The 20,158-nt window shown below is 49.4% G+C and overlaps 2 protein-coding genes across 2 annotated transcripts; one reads left to right on the forward strand and one right to left on the reverse strand.

Moving 5' to 3' along the window:
- Positions 1-1,747: 1,747 nt before the first annotated feature.
- Positions 1,748-3,016, reverse strand: NCLIV_021420 (conserved hypothetical protein; the record flags this gene model as incomplete). Its single annotated transcript, XM_003882337.1, has 1 exon — positions 1,748-3,016. The coding sequence occupies one exon, from the start codon at positions 3,014-3,016 to the stop codon at positions 1,748-1,750; it is 1,269 nt and encodes a 422-aa protein (XP_003882386.1).
- Positions 3,017-6,636: 3,620 nt separating this feature from the next.
- On the forward strand, positions 6,637-18,534 carry NCLIV_021430 (hypothetical protein; the record flags this gene model as incomplete). Its single annotated transcript, XM_003882338.1, has 12 exons — positions 6,637-7,251; positions 7,579-7,831; positions 8,576-8,887; positions 11,257-11,535; positions 12,169-12,407; positions 12,726-12,999; positions 13,745-13,983; positions 14,646-14,834; positions 15,748-16,254; positions 16,782-17,037; positions 18,050-18,171; positions 18,484-18,534. 12 exons carry the CDS (start codon positions 6,637-6,639, stop codon positions 18,532-18,534), a joined length of 3,336 nt encoding a protein of 1,111 aa, XP_003882387.1.
- Positions 18,535-20,158: the final 1,624 nt, after the last annotated feature.

The raw sequence follows: 20,158 nt of genomic DNA on the forward strand, positions 1-20,158 counted from the left end.
ATGCAATGCCTGCGGAAGGACTTTGTTCGTAGTCGTTCATGTGCTTTGACACGGCCGCCCACCCACGCGTTGTAGAGTACCTGAGCTTAGCCAACGAGGCAACCAGCTCCAATTTTCTGTTGGAAAACAGCCATAATTCTGCCGATTATGCGCCGAATACGCAACTCGCCTCTCGTTCTGCGCGTGTTCGGTTCGCATGCTAATAGCATCAATACGAGAGATGGAGTGTCGCGCATCCGTGGTTGTCAAAAGCACCAAAACAGGTAGCAGACGATTTGCAGGCTTCCGAACTACACGACGAGTGCTGTGTGATTCTTTCTGAAAGTCAGCATCGCAAATGGGTAGTGCTGTCTCCGAACGGCGCTTGTCAACAAGTCTATGTCGATCACTGTTGCGCCTGTCCATGGTGAACCCTAGATGCAATTGTCCTACCAATAACACATCGTGGGATACACTGCGGAGTCGCAGAGGCCTGCTCGCCTGAAACTATTGCGCCTATTGCAAGAAGTTTAAAGGCTCAACGATCCAAGTCGGCAAACTCGCAAATGTCACTTCGCGCTTCAAGTGTAGTCCACAGGGTGCGCGTAGGTGTGCCGCGCCGCACCCGACCTCATTTTTCGTTTATCCAAGCTGAGGAGATTCAGCCAGTGTTTCCAGCTTTATGGGTAGTCTGTTCTTTGGGATTATGACGTGCTTTGGCGTTATGCGGATGCCTCACGATACCACTACACGACACGGATTACATTGCCGGAAACGTTTCATCACGGAAAGCTCCACGGCGTGAGTTGATCTGTGGCCACAGGGCAATCTACGACCTACGTTGATTCGATGGCTTCTACCGGCAAAGAGGTAAACACACGAGGGACACCATAGCTCAGCCCCGCTTTTGAAGACATCCATGCAATGAAGTTCATAAGCTCCTTGTGTGTGCAAACTCCGCTAAGCAGGTGCATGCATCGCAAAATTTTCCGGCGGGCGCGATGAATTCTCTGTGTTGCCTCATCTTCTTCCTCTACAGTGGCAACGGAACCAGCCTGGTAAGGTGAGGTGGTCACCGGGATGGAGACTATTCTTGCCACCTTTCACCAAGTTGGTTTGACGCTACGAAGTGCCCCATCCGTATATATCAGCATGCATTTCATGCCGTCAGTGGTTCACACCCCTGCTCACGCGCTCCCCCCAGACGTCTTCGGTCGTCCACGCCCCTTGGCACGTGAGCGTTCGGAATTTTGGCGGTTTTCGCAGTACGATAAAAGACATATTCTTAATGTTCGAGCTTTCTTTTCACGGGAGAGCTGCGACGCCCTACAGCTGCAATCCTGCTGGAACACGAGTCAGGTCCAGCCGGCGAGAGCTCTTCGAATACCAAATATACGATACGTCCGCGACCGCGAGGTTTTCACAACAAAGCACCCGTACAGCAGACTTGCGCTGTAAGAGAGTTAGCTACGATAGAGTTCTGCTTGCTTTTTTCGCAGGAAGTTCTACACATCGACAGCCCCGAATTTCTAGATACCGTATCCATCAATTACAAATATTACATCAAGTGGCTTGCCCTCTGACAACAGTACCTTCCTTTTTCTCCGCCTGCTCTACCTTTTTCACTAAGATCGGTCCAGATGTTTCAAGTAAGGTGGACCTCCTGTAACCATTTCACCGCCACCTCTTTGCCACACTGTTTTTTGTTGTAACCCTGGTGCTTAGGCAGCGAAGAACAGACCTCTCTGAACAGGATCTGTGCACCTCTTCATTGATCCTGGCCCTTTCGCCTAAGCCCGGCCATCCTGCCGTCAAACCGAGCCGTAGGGGACAGTGGGATGAAGCGGTCAGCAGCTGTAGCTGACTTCGATGAACTGACTGGGAATGCTTGGGACGGAACAGTGAATTGTAGATGAACCAGCGGTTTCCATGGCTGGCAGTATGGAACCCCGAGATTGATTCGCGGCTTATTCGGCTCAAACTTGTAGACGCTCTCTTGGAATGCATTCAACCCTGCATTTCGTCTAGCCTGGTTGTCTTCTCGAAGAACAAGACTGTCCTGCGATTTTCTGCGCGTGCTTCCTACGAATACATCCGTTGCATTTGGTTTCTTCAGAGGCATCCCCAGAGCGGCGTTTACAGCATTCCTCTCAGCCTCGGCTTCATCAACTTCTTGGCGTTTTTTTTCAAGCGACGCATAACGAGAAAAAGAATCATGTCGGCGGTCTGTTACAATTTGACCCGTTCCCAATACGGTGTAGTGCCTGGGAGTGTCCACAGCGTCCGAGACCACGTCGCAGGGTCGTGTTCTGTACTGATACGACGTTTCGTATGTTGATCGATCGGCCATTGAAGACTGGGCTTTTTCAGCCGAGTAAGTCCACTGAGGACCTGGAATATGTGGTGGGGGTCGCTCACTCACGCCCCAAGCGGGTGAGCTGCTCAAAGGCTCGGTTCTGAACTCATCTTTCTCGGCTATCCCGGTCGAGTCGCTGGACCTGCCAAGGTTCTGAGCTGAGGCGGTCTCGGAAAATTTTTCCTTGTACACCGTCTTAAACGTATTGTTCGCAGCAAACTGTAGAATGTCATCTTTTTTTATCATTGGTTTTGGCCCTGCTTGCTGCGGCAAATACTGGAACAAAGTCGGTGTAGACTTATGAAGGGTCGGGGACGCCAGGCTGTCCATTCTGGTGATTTTGACTGAATTCCGCTCACTGAAAGCTTCAGCATACGTCGTCTCGAATTCATTTCGCACCTCTTCTGCCGTTTTCTTGATCCTCCGTGTCTCAATATGTGGCGGGAAATCTTCCAGGCTCAATGACGTGGGGAAGCTCTCCAGGTGTTCTGGTACGACTGTTGTATAAAATTTGGGAACATCTTCCTGGCCGTGGGATACCGCACGTTTCGGTTCATAGTGTACTTTATATGTTGTCAGATAGTGCGCCTGCACCGGATCTGAAGCGCGTGCACCCGCCGCTTGATTTTCCGGCGGAGACATTGCTGCTAAACCTCGGGCTGATGGCTCAGTGGTAGTCATTCTACAGACAATTCACCGGGCGCCAGCATCTGAAACGCGTAAGCGTTTAGGGGTGGGAGTCAAAGAACACTTTCAGCAACTGCGACGCTCCTTCCGCGCTTCATTTCACTTCCAGAGTTGGCCCGCTACCAAACCTGGGGGACGCTAGAGAGAGAGCAGCGTCTCCCGGTGGTCGGGGAAACGATCCGTACGATAATAAAAAGCCCCGAACGCTGACAACACGTTGGGGCTGGGGCGCGACTGTTGCAAAACGCTTGTGCTGCTGACGGAAATGGACGCACATGGCGGCCCTGCACTGATAAGTTACTGTCGAAATAGTGACCGGGGAGAAAACATACTACGCTTTTAACAGAGGAACGGAACACCAGGCCGTTCCCTCCGGCTGTGGGTTTCACACGAAACTGGGATATTGAAATTGCAGGATTTGCTTTGATGTGGGATTACGCATCTGAAGGTTTCGATAAGGAAGCTACAAAAATCAGCCATAACCGGGCTAGAAATATGTTTCCTTTTTTTCCCGCGTCTCCTGAAGGATTTTGTTTCTGTGTTTTGCAATCGCACGAACAGAAATGGGTCAACGAGATGTGACCAGCAATGCGTCGTGGAGCGAGTGGATGAGCAGATGCGTCTTTGAGAACCTCAACAAATTACGGAGGGGCTCTGGTGATGATCGTCAAGAGTTCGCGAATGCTCAAGAACTCTGTCACCAGGGAGTACGTTTTTCGCTATCGAGCAGGACACCATGGCATTGAATCAAACCGAAAGACCCTAGGAGGGGAAGTGCCATCAACTCTTCTACTGATGTGCTGCCTTCCCCTCTGCTAAGGCATAATTAGCTCGGTTCATAGTGATCGTTTAGAGGGATAACTATATCCGATGTCGTGTGCCGTCCGTAGAAATGTGTGTATACCTGCACTCATACTTTTGCTTGTATGTATTGGTGTAGAATGAGAGTTGACAACATCAGCAGATTTCCTGCATATGATTAATTATGCCTTTTAGGTTTGAATCACAACCTTTCTGTGTGGGGGGCCAAATGCCTTTTGTCGACGTTAAACGATTGGCACGTAGGGTATTTAATATTCGTAGTATTTGCTTCTGTCTGGGTAAGGTTTGTTGCAAGCTTTTAAGTCAAGTCACATTTAGCAGCATCTGCAGACATTGCAGTAGGTAATCATGCATTATGGAAGAAGCATCATCCCGCAAGTAGCTTCGCTGAGTGCCAACAGACTGTTTTAGGGATACGGTACAGAGCCACTATTCACTCACTAAGGGTCGACAGAGCGGGTTCAATTGCTGCCAGAAACGCTCTTGTTGAACTGCCCTATTTGTTAAAAAAGGACCTCCAATCCACGCCCTCTGTGACTTGACAGAATACCGAGGATGGCCAACTACGTGCAGGAAAAGTCACAGTCCTGTGAGCAGGAGTGTGTTATTGTTGAGTGTGCCAATGAAAACAACGAATGCCACTGTTCAGCAATAGGTCTTCCACAGACCGTCGCCTAGGGAGTCGAGAGCCCTCTGGGGTCCAAAACAGAGGCTAAGCGGCGATAGACGGTTTAGGGCATTAGATTTTCAGTTTCATCCTTCAGTGTTCATTTGCTTTCGGTGCTATACTGGAGAATAACGTCGGCTGGTTGGTATTCAAGTAAAGGAAAAGTTCGTTATGAAAAACTTCTGCCGCTCCCTGCTCTCCCTCTTCTTATTGAAAGGTGATTCTCTTCTATCGTCATCCCTCATGGAGAAGCGGCAAAATGTGGGAGAACAGCTTGATGTCGTGGCTCTTCATTCCACCAGATTGGCTGCCACTCTCACGCTTTCGCTTCGTTTTTCTTCGCTACGTCCTTTGTTTGACCAACTTGAGAGCCACCTCTCGCAGCTTTAAGCCTTCAATGAGGTTCCTGCACTGGTGGTTTTCTCTGACAAGCTTCTTCTCATAGGAAGATTCCACAATGCGAGGCTTTGAGCAGACGAGTGTGAATGTAACCAGCTGTCAGCGACCTTTGTTTTTTTCGCACTTAGAGACCATACATATGATTGCCTATAAATCAGCTTGATAGTTAAAGTTTGTCATTCCGCTTTATCTGGACGCCGGACGGCTGTCACAAGTCGTACATATGTGTGGACCACCGACCGGATATGTGCGCCCACTGAGAAAAGTTTAGCAGTCGAAAGCACTAGAATCCGCTTGTGAGCATCACATCAAACAAGTTCGAAGTGCCCTAGTTCAGAGAAGCCGCTTCCATTTCACATTTCTAAAAAGCTGAGTTGTGCTCCAGATCATCGGCTCATTTCCAGTGATGCACATATCTGCTGTCATTGTGACGGCATCATATGTCAATGCAGCATTTGAGGATCTGTTGCCTGTCGAAATATATGGCTTGGGTACATTACTCTCATACGGGTGGTCAGGTGCTGACGTTGCCTGGCAGAAGACACCCTCTTCGCGTATGGTCACGGATCACAAGGAGTGACAGGAAACGGAGCCATCCACGCACACACGTATGAGAGTTTATGACGGTTTCAACCATTTAGTTACATGCCGCGTTATGTCGGACGACCGTCTCTGGAAATGGTGGAATACAGTTGGCGGCTGGAGCGTCTAAGATCATGAGACCATGATTTCAGTGTGTATCAAAGTATCTGGTGCAACATGGGGGTCAGCATCTGTGCTTCTTACCATGTAGCGGTGTACTGATCCATGTCCTCGTTGTCGGTGTATTTCTCTACTAATTTGACAGGTATGTGGGTGTGTTCTTATCAGCGCTCGTGTCATGTTCTGTCTCGATCCGGTCCCAATGTGAAACAACAAGGTCAGCCTGCTTATATCGCAACAGATGTTTCTGCAGACACGACTTTTTGTGAATACCGTACAATTGACACATCTACTGTCACAGCCATAGTCGCCTCAATTTGTACACCGCTGAATTATCGCTTCCACGACATTCATAAGAAGATGCGATTGAAATTACGCATATGCCACTGCTTCGAATTCTGACCGATTCGAGTTTTGAGATGAGTCTGGGGCTTCTATCGCCAAATTCAGGACTTGCGTTGACAGGGCACCTGAAAAAACAAACCCTCTTGTACATGAGCTCTTGCATGCCCGTGGGAAGACATCCTCCTTGTCTGGGACGACAGCTCCTGTTCTGGTTGCCCGAACATTTTGACGTTCCAATGAGCCGAACCCAACATGCGGGGGTCTAATCAAAAGAGCTTAGTTGATTTAGGGTCCTTAGTGCTCTTGCCTTTCTGCTAACCATAGCTCTCTCCATTCGCCGACCTTTGTTCGTGTGCCTAACTTTTTCCAGCAGAAATATTCCCTGCTGCTGTAACCTCGCGGCGAAACGTGGCAGAAAACATAAACCCGGGCGGGAACCCACGCAGTTTTTGGCTCTCTGAAGAAGCCCGTTTTTTCGCTCCAAGATATTGTGGTCTATCGTTTCGCCTACGTACGTATTCGTATCTCCCCGGAACTTGAGGAACTTTTTTTATTTCTTTTCTGTGGTGGAGGCCCATAGCCAAAAGAAGGGAGGAACCACCCGTTGTCTGACACTTTCTGTCGTCGCGAACAACACTTTTGCGGACGCCTTGCTACCGTGTACCTTGGATTCGTCAACATGGGGCACACCAGCATGCTCCAGGCTTTTTACCCTCACCAGACGCTGTTGGTGACAGGCGCCAGCGGATTTGTAGGCAAGGTTTTGCTCGCGCAGCTGCTGAAGTCGTGCTCTGTGAAGAAGCTTTACGTACTCCTGCGGCCGTCGACAGGCCGTAGTGCCCAGGAACGGCTGCTTGTCGACGTGTTCAGTAGCCCAGCGTTTGATGAAATGCGCAGTGCACATCAGGATGAAGGCGGATGGAATGAATGGATTAGCAAACGGGTAGTCGCAGTGCCTGGCGATTTGCTGAAGCCAGATTTCGGTATTCAGCATAAACACGTCATACGAAAGCTTCAAGAAGAGGTGACAGTTGTTATTCATCTCGCAGCGAGCGTCCATTTCAATTCTCCTCTCAAAGATAACTACCGCAGTAATGTGGAAGGAACAATGCGCATCTTGGATTTCGCCAAAGGATGCCCGTTTCTCCAGGTCTTTGTCCACACATCTACGTGTTATGTTAACTCCGACCATGAAGGCCGCGTGAAAGAAGATGTTCTTCCTCTCCCGTGGGATACCGAAGAATTACTAACTGCTGTACACAAAATGATTGAGCTTCGCGACAACGAGGCAAGAGTGAGAACCGGCTACCGCTGAGCAAACATCAGTCCGGAGATACCATTTCAAATGCGTAGCAGCAGTTATCATTCACAGCCTACAGGGAGAGAATGTCAGAATTTCTTGTTGACGGCAGATCGCTTTGTTGATCTAGTTGTCAGTAACGGGGGTATTGCTCCTCGCTTGTTCCCTGGGTGACCACAGGGACTTCAGTGCACATATGATGGTTCGTATGTCGTGCACTATTGCTTTCATGGATGCAAGAGAAAGATACGTCCTTATCGATTTCAGCTTCTGGTCGAAACGGATGAAAACCTGCATCTGCCTGTTTTCTTTCGTCTGCAGTACACTCACTTGGACGTGGCGAACCTCGAGAAGCAGCTCCTTGGACGATTTCCCAACACTTATACTTTTACAAAAAGACTTTCCGAGGCTCTTCTCATTAGAGACTGGGAGAAGGCCTTGCTGCAGCCGGAGCGAAGCGAAGTTAAATTTCCACTTTGCATGCTACGTCCGTCGATCGTCGGCGCGTCCTACAAGCATCCTCGACGAGGATGGATCGACAACCTCAATGCTACCGGTGGCATGTTTCTTCTCTGTAAGTATCCACACAGTACTTGTAAAATTTCCGTCGGCGCTTCGAACGAAAGGAATGGATGTGTTGTACCCCAGTTCATCACTACACTTGCCCCGATCACAGCAAACTTGCTTTACAAAACAGACATCTACAGAAGTGCTACATGCGCACAACAATATATATCCAATGCGTAGACACAGGTGCAATAGCATGTGCATATATATATATATATATATATATATATATCTTCATAAAGAGCTGGTTGGATGTCTACCTAGCTGTCCTAGCAAACAACGGTTGGTAGCAGCTGTGAGAAGGAGACGAAGAAGAGGGGAACGGGGACGCGAGCGGAGAAGAAGAGAGAAAGGACGAAAGCGACTGTCGTGGTCTACATTATATCACGGGGGGAGATAATGCATTTTAAAAAGTGCCATCCATTCCCCCCTCGATTGTCCGGGCCATAGTTCCATCGGCAACAATGAAGCTGTACTGTAACTGAGCGGAAGAGTCTATAATAGTATTGAATCCACGCTAGAAGGTCGGGATATAGGTTTAATCTCCCTCGTGTTGTCTCTCCTGGGAACCGACGTTATCCAGAAAGTTACGAAGTCAGCGTCTCTCATGTAGCTCCTCGAGAAAAAAGAGGAGAACTATTGGTTGTGCGATGCGGAGGGCGACCTATGGATCCTGTTGGGAAAAGGGTGACTGTCTGTCTGCTGTCTCCTTCGACTGGTGTTGCACCTGCGTGGTTGTCTGTGTGTGTAGGCGCTCTGGGAGTTCTCAAATGCCTCCCCGCTAATCCGAATATCATCGGCGACAACGTCCCTGTCGATGTTGTGGCAGATGCTCTTATTGTTTCTGGCGCAGCAGTGGCTGCGGCGCACGCCTACTCGAATCCCGCAGCTATGAGAGCGGCAAGACACCCAGCAGCAGCGGCATCACTAGCTGCAGCGCAGTGTGTAATGCCTCAGTATCTCCCCCATGCAATAACACTCCCAAAAACTGTATCGCCTGCGCCTTCCGGACTCCCTTCCCCTGTAGCAGCTGACGCGAACAATTCTGGAAGGGGAACTGGAGGTGACGCGGTATCTCAGACACCACCGGGTGTGCCTGGAGTTTACGTGATTCACTGTTGCACAAGTGATACAAACCCTGTCAGATGGGGGGATATTCTGTACTATGGACGAGAGTACAACATGATGAATCCCTTCTTCAACAGAATCACACGAGACCTACAAACGCCATATTTTGAAGGCGATTTCGACGACTTTAGGCGGTAGGAAACCACGATAAGAAGGGCAACACAATCGCCGCCAGAGAGATGGCTTGTGCCTCACTATGTAACTTAACTGCAATAGAATTAATTTTCTGAACACAGGTGGTTACGCGGAGGAACACTAGAGTTCATAATCCAATTTGTGTAGGTGCCGTCGTATCGGCAATAGCTTCGAAATCAAATCTGTAGCATGGGGACAGATAGCACTCGTTAATCCCATGTATGTGGCCGGTATTGTGGTGGTTTTTTGACAGTGAAAACAGGTCCATTATTTAGGTGTGTTTGTGCGCAGATACATAGCATATAACACCTTGTATATAGACACTGATGCGCATCAACGCCACGCACGCTTGTGTACACGGACTGCTTGCCCCAGGTCTGCAGTTACATGAATTCGGTTTGCAGGAAAAGCATATTTGTACTGATAGGAGCGAGCGAGTTTACGTCTTCTAGTTTGGTGTCTTGAATTCGTTGAGTTAGGAAGGAACACTCGTACGTGTTGTTCGCTTACCGTGAATGTCGAACTGTTTCGTCGGTCGAGTGCCGGTGGCCCGCAATGTTTCCTGCTATCAAAGCTTGGAGGACAAATAGTCGATTCACCTGCCATCAGCGTTATAACCCTCCCTCCTATTTTCACAACACTGCGATCCCCTTTGTAAGCTTCTGAAGCATCCCCATTTCCAACTATGGATAGCAGTTATATTCGGGTAAATGCATTGCACTCGCGCCCTCCGGAAACGCCAGTTTCACAATAATACACGTGAGCGTGTACTCGCAGTAAGTACCAGCTCGCAGGGGAAAGTTTTATCCTGCATAGACTTTGTTTACCGGCTGAAACTGCCGCCATATGTGTCCCAGAGACAGCCTTGTCTGACATTTTCAAAACACACCACACACACCGTCTGGCCATTTTGCCTGCTCGTGGGAAGAGAGCACACCAGCGTCGCTGGGGCCCCTACACGAATACACTGATGCTTGTAACTGCATACACATTCTTGTCATCTTGACGTCATGTGTATCTGCATACGCAAAGCGTATGCGAGTATTCATATGCAAGTGCCTGTTTAAGTAGTTGACAGGGACAATCGAAACAATTGGCGAATTCTGGATATGGACAAAGGGCATTTGTCGATGTTCCTTGTGTACAGAAGGTTTTTCTTTCTGCAACGGCTTCCCGCTGCATTGACGGCGACAGTCACGAGGTACTTGCTTCCTGCATCTTCCTCCCTGAAGCGAAACGCGATTATGTATCACTCTGGGATCAAGAAGGTGGAGAAGGCCGCGGAAGCGTTCCATCCTTTCTCATATCATGAGTGGGTGTTCGAGCAGAATAACATGCGCAAGCTACAACACCTGCTCGCACCTGAGGAACGCGACGTATTTCTTTTAAAAACTGAAGACCTCGATTGGCGGAGCTGGACACATTATTTCTTCTATGGGATTGCCCGGTGGCTACTCAAAGAACAGTCAGGCAAGTGGTTGACCACACTAAGAAGAAGGGTACAGCTACAGCTGTATTCGAACTGCCTGTATATTTCGACGGCAAAACAACAAATATGAAGGGCCCGTAGATTAGCATGGCTTCGCAATATGGAATCCCCTCACCCGTACGCCACATACTTTTCACGGTTCCTCCAACAGCTGAAGTTTTACGAGCCCTGTCGTAAAAGAACTCGTGCCTCCATTAGTATATATGGCGTTATACACGGATGCATGTATATCTACGGAGATGAAAAGACCAAGAGAACAACCCTTTTCCTCGACCGTGTATGTACTTACCTATACAATGAAAATATATGTATCGAGGCGAACACGTATTCGCTGACGATTTGGCCCATACATAAGGCATAAACACGCATCTGCGGCTTTTATATTCCAGCATAGCTGTGAGCTAGGAGATGCGTTTGTCGCCAGAGTTGGACGATAAGGATTACATGCTGGAGCATCTCTTTGGGCAATGGAAGAATCGAAATAAACAAATAAATAAGCGCGTATGTGTATATTTATGTGTACATGAATGTAATGTTCATGTAAACAGTTCGTACAGCTACGTGATTTAGTACCGCAAAACCGTGCAGAGGCCCTATATCCGCAGATATGCGGCTTATGGTGAACGTAAAAACCACAGGCTGCTGCATCATTCTTGCTTTTCTGCCTCTTTTGGTTGCAGCCTGTGAGCCCCCGCCTGCGCCACAGGTTTATGTGAACCTGTTGTACAAACACGTCCTAAACGAGCCGTATAATCCGCCTCCATTCCTTGCTCGCCTCATACCGTGCCCCGACACATTTACGTTCTTGAAGAACACTGGACCACTTCCGCGCTGCCCCTCTCCGTGGTCGATAGAGAATGCTGTCTTAGGGAGCAAAGCTCTGGCTTCTGTGATTCGAAAAGACGCTATACAGATTAGCAAGCAAGGCAAGAGACGACGCAAGAATGGCAAACCTGCAGGTAAGTTCAAAGGAAGTGAAGTAAACGTTTTGGTTAGAAAAGACCTAGGACACAAGTTGGGAACAAAACGAATTTCCAAGCACACTGCAAGAGGGAGGTGCGTGTATCTTCACATACGAGAGATGCCACCACTGGTGTTTTCCCCCGCAAAATTACCCGGCGTTTTTCGTGCGTCTGCGTGGCAATATCTTTTTTCAAACGCCCCGCGTTCTCAATACACCAACGAATCAAAAACACAGAGGTGTACGTATCGAAAGTAAGCTGTCGTCGGAACTTTCACTGTCTGACAAATGTTGGTGGAAAAAACTCTGGTGGTTGTATATATAATGATTTACGTAGCTACAAACTACTTGTCCTACTTCACCTGGACAACAACGTAGCCTCAGCGCACATAAAACGATAGCAGTGCCATATCAATCTTATAGTCCATGAAATCCGTATACTCTCTAGTGTCGCGTATCAATTTGAACGCCAACGGGCAGTCACACGCATCACCCAGGCATACATAGAAACATTCGAACGACGTGGCAAATCGAAATGGCAAGCAACGCTGGACATATAAGGGCGTGTCTACCACCGTTTTGGGATGAAGAAATCCGCTCTTATTGCCATTCCCTTTACTTCTGGATATAGGCACAACGCAGCCAGAGATCGAAGCGGAAGTCCGGGCAGATGCCCAGGAGCTGTATGATACTATTGCGGGGACGATCAGAACTCCCGCGGTTTATGTCCTCGGAGGGATCCTCCATACTGCCTTTCAGCGACTTTTCGACCGCGTTGTTGTTGAAAGCACGGAGATCGAGCGTCTGAGAAAAACCGTGCAAGAATGCCACGGCCCCGTTATCCTCCTACCAACACACAGGTCTTACATGGTCAGTAACATAGGTGTTGGAGAAGGCCGTAAAAGTCCACCCGTGTTGAAGTGTACGATTCGCCATAAAGCGTGTGTTAGGTATCTGAGGATTCGCGGAGAAAATCAAGAAGTTCTTCACAGCTACGTCAATGATGCACGATAGAAGCAACGCGATTTGGATAGTATGCATTCATCTCCCCCAGCAATATCTGTGCAAGCGCACATCTGCAGACACTACCGATCCATTCGTAAGCAGAAATCAGCAAACAAATACCCATGCATGCTTAATAATATACACGGACAAGATGTTAGTGCCTCTCCCGTCATTGGTGTTCAGGATTCCCTTCTTCTATTTTACATGTGTCTCGGAAACGGTATGCCTCTGCCTTTCGTGGCGGCAGACGAAGGGTTGGCGCAGATTGCTGTCGTGAATCGGCTCCTTCGTAACTCCGGAACCTTCTTCCTCAGAAAATCATCCAGCCTCTCAAGAGGCAAAGCAAACGGACCGTCGCCCCGACTTTACTGCACAGTGGTTCACCAGTACATTCAGGCCATTGCTAAGCGTCACGGGTACCTCGAATTCTTCATAGAGGGCGGACGGAGCAAAACAGGTGAGCTGCGTATCTACCCATCGTCTGTCAATGGCTCCGCAGTTAGACATATGAACAACTCCATATACAGCTTCATGCTACAAATGTCAGAGGGAAGCTGTAAATATCGGGTTCTGTTAATCCAGCCACTCTCGAAACGGTCGCGGGAAATGGGAGTGAACTCTAGCAGTAGGAGTTAATGGGATAAATGCATTCGAGGTTACAATCACATGATAGTATTTGCGCACACTTAGGGCTTAGAGACTAGTTCCGTCCGGTTTAGTACTGAGCCGTTCCGTCGTGTCTGGGACTCGTCACACCATTCCCCCGACACGCGACAGAGGCACCGCAGAAAATGCAGAATGAACAGATATGAAAACGCAGGATCTTTTTCCACAACCCTACATAATCCCGAACTAGGCTGTGCTCTTAAGAATGCAAGTAACGTGTGCAAGGCTCTGCAAGTGATGTTCTCACAAACTGGCATCAAGAACGTTTTCTCGACACAACGGCTCGCTAGTGGCTTGACACATCTTGCGGCCAAAACGATCCTCACGAATAAGAAGACGTTCATTTCGGTTTTCCCCTGGAGAGACGTCACACTCCCTGGTCCAGCCGATGACGTGTCGGAGAGACAGCTTCCTTCCGTTAGGCTCTACTTTCCCTTTACGCACAGGTTTGCTATCGAGCCCACAGCACGGTATCCTGCGCACGGTGCTGGACTTGTACTTCGACTGTGAGCAGCCAAACGTCACTTTTGTTCCAGTCACACTTTCGTACGACAAGGTTTTGGAAGCTGAGTCCTTCCCTCAAGAGCTGTTAGGCGGACAGAGAAAGAAAGAAGACTTACGCCGGGTCCTCAATGTCATTCGTTGCATGTCATGTTACGGCCAGGACTGTAAAGTCCAAGGCGCAGATAGCAATGGCCTTCAACAGCGGTTCGGTGTAGGTTCCAAGCCCCTAGGCTCTGCGTACATTAAGATCGGCGAACCCATTACTTTTAAGGTCAGTGTCCGCGTTTCGGTTTCTCCAGAAAAAGCCCATTTTTTACCATGTTCCCGAAGTCAGGCAAAATCCGTGTATGCCTGCAGCCGAGTCGCCTTCCCAACGCTGATAAACCAATATAGTACAGCACATTAGACCCGAGTTCTCCATATACACGGCAACAAAAATCCATCATAGGCGGAAACCTGCAGATTTGTCGTCCTACTGCAATTTGCCAGGTTGATCTATTGTAGACCTGTCGCTTTTTTGCTCCGTCTCCCCCTCTCTCTGTCTCTCTCTCTCTCTCGCCCCCCCCTCTCTCTGTCTCTCTCTCTCTCTCGCCCCCCCTCTCTCTGTCTCTCTCTCTCTCGCCCCCCCTCTCTCCCCCTCTCTCTGTCTGTCTCTCTCTCTCGCTATATATATATATATATATATATACCTGCTCTAGACCGAACAGTGAGCACCTTCCTGTTGTCTTGCCGCATATCCATTTTAAAAAACAGACATTCCTGCGCAACCACGTCCCTGGTACCTCGCCGAATCGAGCATACTTTCCTACTCTCGAGGCTGGGCCTGCACCTGAAGGAGACTGGGCACTTGGATGCAGGACAGCTGACGCTGCTGAACCGCAGAGGAGCGCCACCGTTGAAGCCGAAAGCGAAAAACCTGCATCTGGTAATCAGGAGAAGAAAGATAAAGTTGGCCAACCAGCGGAGTTCCGACAGCGACAACAAGAAGAGCAAGAGCACATGAAGTCTTCTACCGAGTGGCTGAAAAGGAAGAAGAATCAACCGCAAAGTGAAGAAGACAGCGAGGCTATGGCGGGGCAAGCCCGCCACTATAGAAGGGTTCCCAATGAACTCCGTGAAAAGGTCAGAACAGCTGCAGCCCTGGGGACAGAGAGTGATCCACAAGTAGTGAAGTTGCTTCAGATGTCATTCATCGCGTTTCCTCTCATAGAGCACCAATCTCACTACTACAACGGGACTCGGCTCACAGTAGCATAATGGCGAAAAGCGTAAGTAGTGGGCTCCTCCTGCTGGCCTGGTCCCTTTGATGGAGTGAAAGTCTACAGTTCCTCTCTGTCGTCGACAGAGCGTTCAGCGGAAACCTAGCATTCCTGTTGTCTTGGATATTGGTTCGTGGACATTAAGGCAACAGAATCCTGCGCTTGCTGGACGAGATCTGACACCTAAGTAACCCGAGTCCATCCTACGGTCGTGCTTCGTCTAATCGCCTACTGTTGGGCAATCGCTATGGCATGTGATGCGCTCACAGTTGACTGCCGACTTCGCGGACCACCTAATGGGCACCCTGGCTTCCAACCTTATCATATCTCCGACCTCTCTGGTTGCCACTATCCTTTGCATGCATCGCAACGGCATCCGCGAGGAGGACCTGGTTCGTCTCGTTCGAACTTGCACGTGATGTATTTCTGGAGCGGTTGCAGACGCAGAGATATTGAGCCACATATGTTTATTAGACACCAGCACAACAGAGCCTGAATACCTGCACATGCGCGAAACTACGCATTTTACATGCGAAACGTGTAAACGGATATACGTTATAATGACGACTCATTAACTTGTACGAAAGAGCACATATAGGAGCGGATAGACATACACATACTTGTATATTTGTTTAGGAGGCTGGCGTGTTTGAACGACGACCTGAGGCGAGCGTGTGGGCTAAAAAGATGAAGTGTGAGTGATGTTTATATATATGCTTCTCTTTCTTCTGCTGTTCCTCATGGGTGTCGTCTCTCCTCCGATGGATGCTCGTCAGGAGGACCAGGTCCAGTGGCTGCGGGACCAGGTGCTTCTTCGCGGTGGACTTCTCTCCCCAGGTGTCGGTGGTCTGATGTTTGACGTGCGTCTCATTGTCCAAGCAACGCTGCAGACGTACCTTCGGGGAGTTGTTGCAAGCAGCGGGGGCGGCTGGTCTGTCATTCAAAGTGTCGCTCCGAGCGCGGCCGGCGCCAACGGAGTCGCTGCGCCCTCCTCGATCAGCACGCTACCAATGTCACGGCCGACGACCGTAGGAGGGACCGTTGTAGGGCCTCTGGGTGCCGATGCGCCTCGTCTAGTCCTTGCCTACTACAGAAACAAATGCTGCCATTTGTTTATTCTCGAGGCCATTGTATGTGCTGCTCTCTTTGCATTTGGGCGTGAGATCGCGTGGGAAGAAGGCGCAGACAGCATGGCGCTTACTGAAAAGGCAGTGTTTCTCACGGAACTGCTTAAGGATCATTTCGCGTTGAAGAATCAGTTAAGAGACGTCGAGATTATCAAGGTGAGCAGCCACAGCCGAAACGCCAGTCCATGTATCTAGGTTTGTGGCCGAGGCCTCGTCGCCGAGCGCAACCGTCACACACAGTCCGAGAAAATGGGCAAGACACAGTCAATTCTTCTATCAGTTGTTTGCCGGGGGCGGCCAATGCCTCTGATTATATTGCTCGGTTGCTCTAGAACATTTTATGCTACGTATGGACTTTTTGTTTTCACAGACGAGGAAACTTGTCGCAGAAACTAATGCTGTCATGAGGAGAGAACCACGGTGCCGCCAGCAGCGACGATTCTTGTACTGTGTCACACTCCATAGTGTTTCGTGGCTACACGAGCAAACACACGACACGAAACTGTGATCGCCGGCCGATACACTTACGCGATCCGTTCCATCCAGATACAGATGAAATCTGGGGGCCACCCCAAGAGACTAGCGCCACGACAGCGCTTTGTGTAGGCTATAAACCGGTGAGGGCTTTTGCGCCAGGACAGTCGCCTGTGTCTGTGCCCGTTGTACGATGACATTCTGCGCAGATCGTTGACCTCATGGTATCACGACGCATTTTACGGCGTCTTCCGTCGCCTTCGGCCTCCCCCAGCGAGAAAGAGGGCAGAGGGGATCGACGATACGTCTTCCATCCGTCAGCGGAGTCCAGTGTTACACTCTTCACATATTTCGTCTGGCCATTTGTCGATAGCTACTGGGCATGCGGCATGAGCCTTTTTGCTCTTCAAAAGCCGACAACGCCTGCAGACATGGTGGACGAGATGGGGGAGGACAGTGCAGCAGGTGGGAGAGATGAACTGATTTTAGTGACAAAAGGCGTTTGCTCTAATTCAAAGTAATGGAGGTGTCCTCCAGAGGATTGTCCACTAGAACTTGGTACAGAGGTAGCGGCTTTGAGTCAACCATGAGATATATCTCTCCCTTTGGTACTGCTTTGTCATGTTAGTAGCGCACTCTAGGTCGCCGCCACTTTTCCCCCAGTTGTTTCTCGCACTCTGCTGCGTCTTGTAAGAGTGTTCTGAGTCGAAAACAATGTTACTGGCAATCTGTGAACTCACAATGTACACCACGTTGTAAGTGTTTATAGATGTATCTGCACACGTATAAGAGCAGAGGTTGATTGGCGCCGTAATCTAGTTGCTGGTGAAATGAACACACCACCATTTCTATCACTCAGGTGTCTCCTACAGATGCGGATGCTTGTAGATCGCGTTGCACTCAACAGGTTTTGCCACATGCGCTTCTTCTTGAGTTCCGTCTACCGTAATACTGTTCGCTCAGTCTACGGTCCTCCGTGGGTGACACCACGGCTGTTCTCTCTCTACACCGCAGACAGGGTTGGGGAACAAATAAATCGTTTTTCGTCTGCCCCGTGAAAATGTCATTGCCTGTCCACTCATCCCTTCGTGGCGACCTCAGACTCTTGAAGCGGCGCATTCGCATATCCGAGCACCGATAGCAGAGACCCGCTTTGTTCTCGGCAGCGTTACTAGATGTTACAATATTTCACGGGAAACTACTGGTTTGGTGGCGGCAGTGTAAAGCGCATGCACACACCACCGACGGCCTCTGTGTAGTGTGGTGTGGCAGCTGCACACTCGAGCGCCAGCCAGTTGCTCTGCTAAACTAAAATCCATGGGAGGTTGATAAGAGAGAATCCCTTTGAAGCATCGGGTTCGTCGCCTTTTGTACCGGCCTCTGCGCGTTTGTAAAGGATTGCGTCTTCTGTCCTTGGCCCTTCCTCAAAATCTCGGTATATGTCTGTTCTCGCTTGCTTTCTTCCTGCGTTTGCCAGTCAACAACGAGCCGTTCGCTACCTCGATGCAATGTTCGCGAACGAGGACACGCATGAGTAAGGCTCAGCTGGTTGCGCGGGCCCACTGGCTGGCTGACGGTCTCTACAAAGAGCACTACCTTGTAAGCGAACACAGGCGTAGTCAGTGCCTCATCGTGTGGATGAAATGTGCCCGTCAGTTCGATTGTATGCATCCTGTTTTATGCACCGCCTGGGGTCAAATGATTAACAAACATCACTTCAGCGATGGGCGGGTGGGCAACGGATAAAGCTGAGTTGCCTCAAGTGCTTTTCAGAACTATTTGCCTTTTCGCTTACCCTCGTCTGCGCTGTCTGTCTCCAACTTCAGGCCTTTCCAGAAAGCTCGGCGTACTCGGCGATGCGCTCCGCTGTTGATGCTTTCTGTCGTCTTGGGGTTCTACAACAGTGCGCAGGAGAGCGTCGGTCATGTGAACGCGGAACAGGCGGCTCTGCTCCGTGTGTGAACCATTTGCTGAACTCGAGCAGCTGCATAGGCGAAAACACACTGCTGGAGCTCTCGCCAGATTTTCGACGCGAGGAGACACTTCAGGTAATCTAAGGCATACTAGGCATCTGTGTCGGCACTTCACCAGTGTTGGAGAGCACACAAAAAGACGGGCTGGTGCTGGAACGTCGGTATCAGTAACGGACCGAATGCAAGAAGCAAAGTAGTCATTCTTGGAACTGACGTAGGAGACTCAAAATGCAGTGCGCAGAAACTTAGCGGGGGGAAGTTCAGTCAAAAAGAGTATCTGGACACAAAGATGTCCCCACATGTAAGGAAAGGCAGGAGGCACTACAATGACTTCGACCCTCAGAAAAAGGCAACATGCTGTGCTGAGCTCGCTGCGCAAAAAGTGCATGTGCGAGCAGAGCACATATTTCTGAGTCGTATCCAGTATAGCTGAAGAAGCCCATCTTCCTCAAATAGAAACCGCTGTTCAACTCACCGATTCGACAGCTTAGAGTCTCCTGCTTCGTAGTCGCGAATGTAGAGGAGAATGCTTCTCTTGTCGGCAGTGTTCCGTGACAGTAGGCGATGATACTGACGCCTCCTTGACCACAGATAATCTCCCGTCATGACGTAGTGGTTTTTCGGCGGATGCGAAATTTACATTTGGCCGCTAACGGATGTTGATTTTCACGGTCTATACGAGTCGCCCCCACTGCTTTGCAAATACCTGAATAACAACCAACCACGTATAGCTGAAATATGTACAAACGTCTATATCACTGCACATTGCATATGACTACACGAACGGTGTCGCAGTGCTCTGTAAAAGTGGATCATGATTTGGCTGTCCTCGATCAGGTTCTGCTCGACAAACTCCACGCCTATAGGAAAGCGGCGGCTACTGCTGAAGGGAGCAAAAACCCTAGAGGGTACGGCTCGTGATTAGCTCGACAATTTAAATCGTCAAATGCACTCGGTATTCTTGTGACTTTGCCATTGTCAATCGTCGGGGAAAACTGTATACGGTTGACGCTCGTTGGTGGGTCTGCGTTGACTTGCCAGGATCGGAATAGAATCCGAGAGGAGAGAGTCGACACAGCTAGGTTGTCAGTCCACTTGTCGGAATTAGATTATACGAAACGTAACAACAAACCTATTCGATATTTGCGCAGCAGTGGGTAGGGAACAAATACAGTGTGTCGATGTGCGTCGGTGGGGCTAAAAAACGAAAAAAATGCACCAGTCGTTCAGACGCGTTTTTAACTTTGTGTGACAGTTTTGTGAAGGTTGACGTATGCGGTGCAAAACGACGCCACGAGTTCTGGTTTTCCAAGAAACAGTCGATGTACCGAAAAAAAAAGTTTTTCAAAATTTGAGGTCGCAAGCATGTGAACGTTTGCATACAAATTCGCAGGTTGCCTAATCGACAGCAGATGATGGCGTCTCTCCCGTTCTTCGCCCGTCTTTAGCCCAGCTGCCCCGGCGAAGCGCCGAACGGTTCGGCTATTTCTACCCTCCCCTTCACCAAAAGTGAACATGCTGATTCCATCGCCGCCTGGATGTTATACTTTGTATATGTGCAAGCTCGGCCAAAGGAAACGTTTGAGAAAGAGCGGGGGGAAATGTATGTATGT

Source organism: Neospora caninum, chromosome VIIa (assembly GCF_000208865.1).
Source record: "Neospora caninum Liverpool complete genome, chromosome VIIa".
NCBI lineage: Eukaryota > Apicomplexa > Conoidasida > Eucoccidiorida > Sarcocystidae > Neospora > Neospora caninum.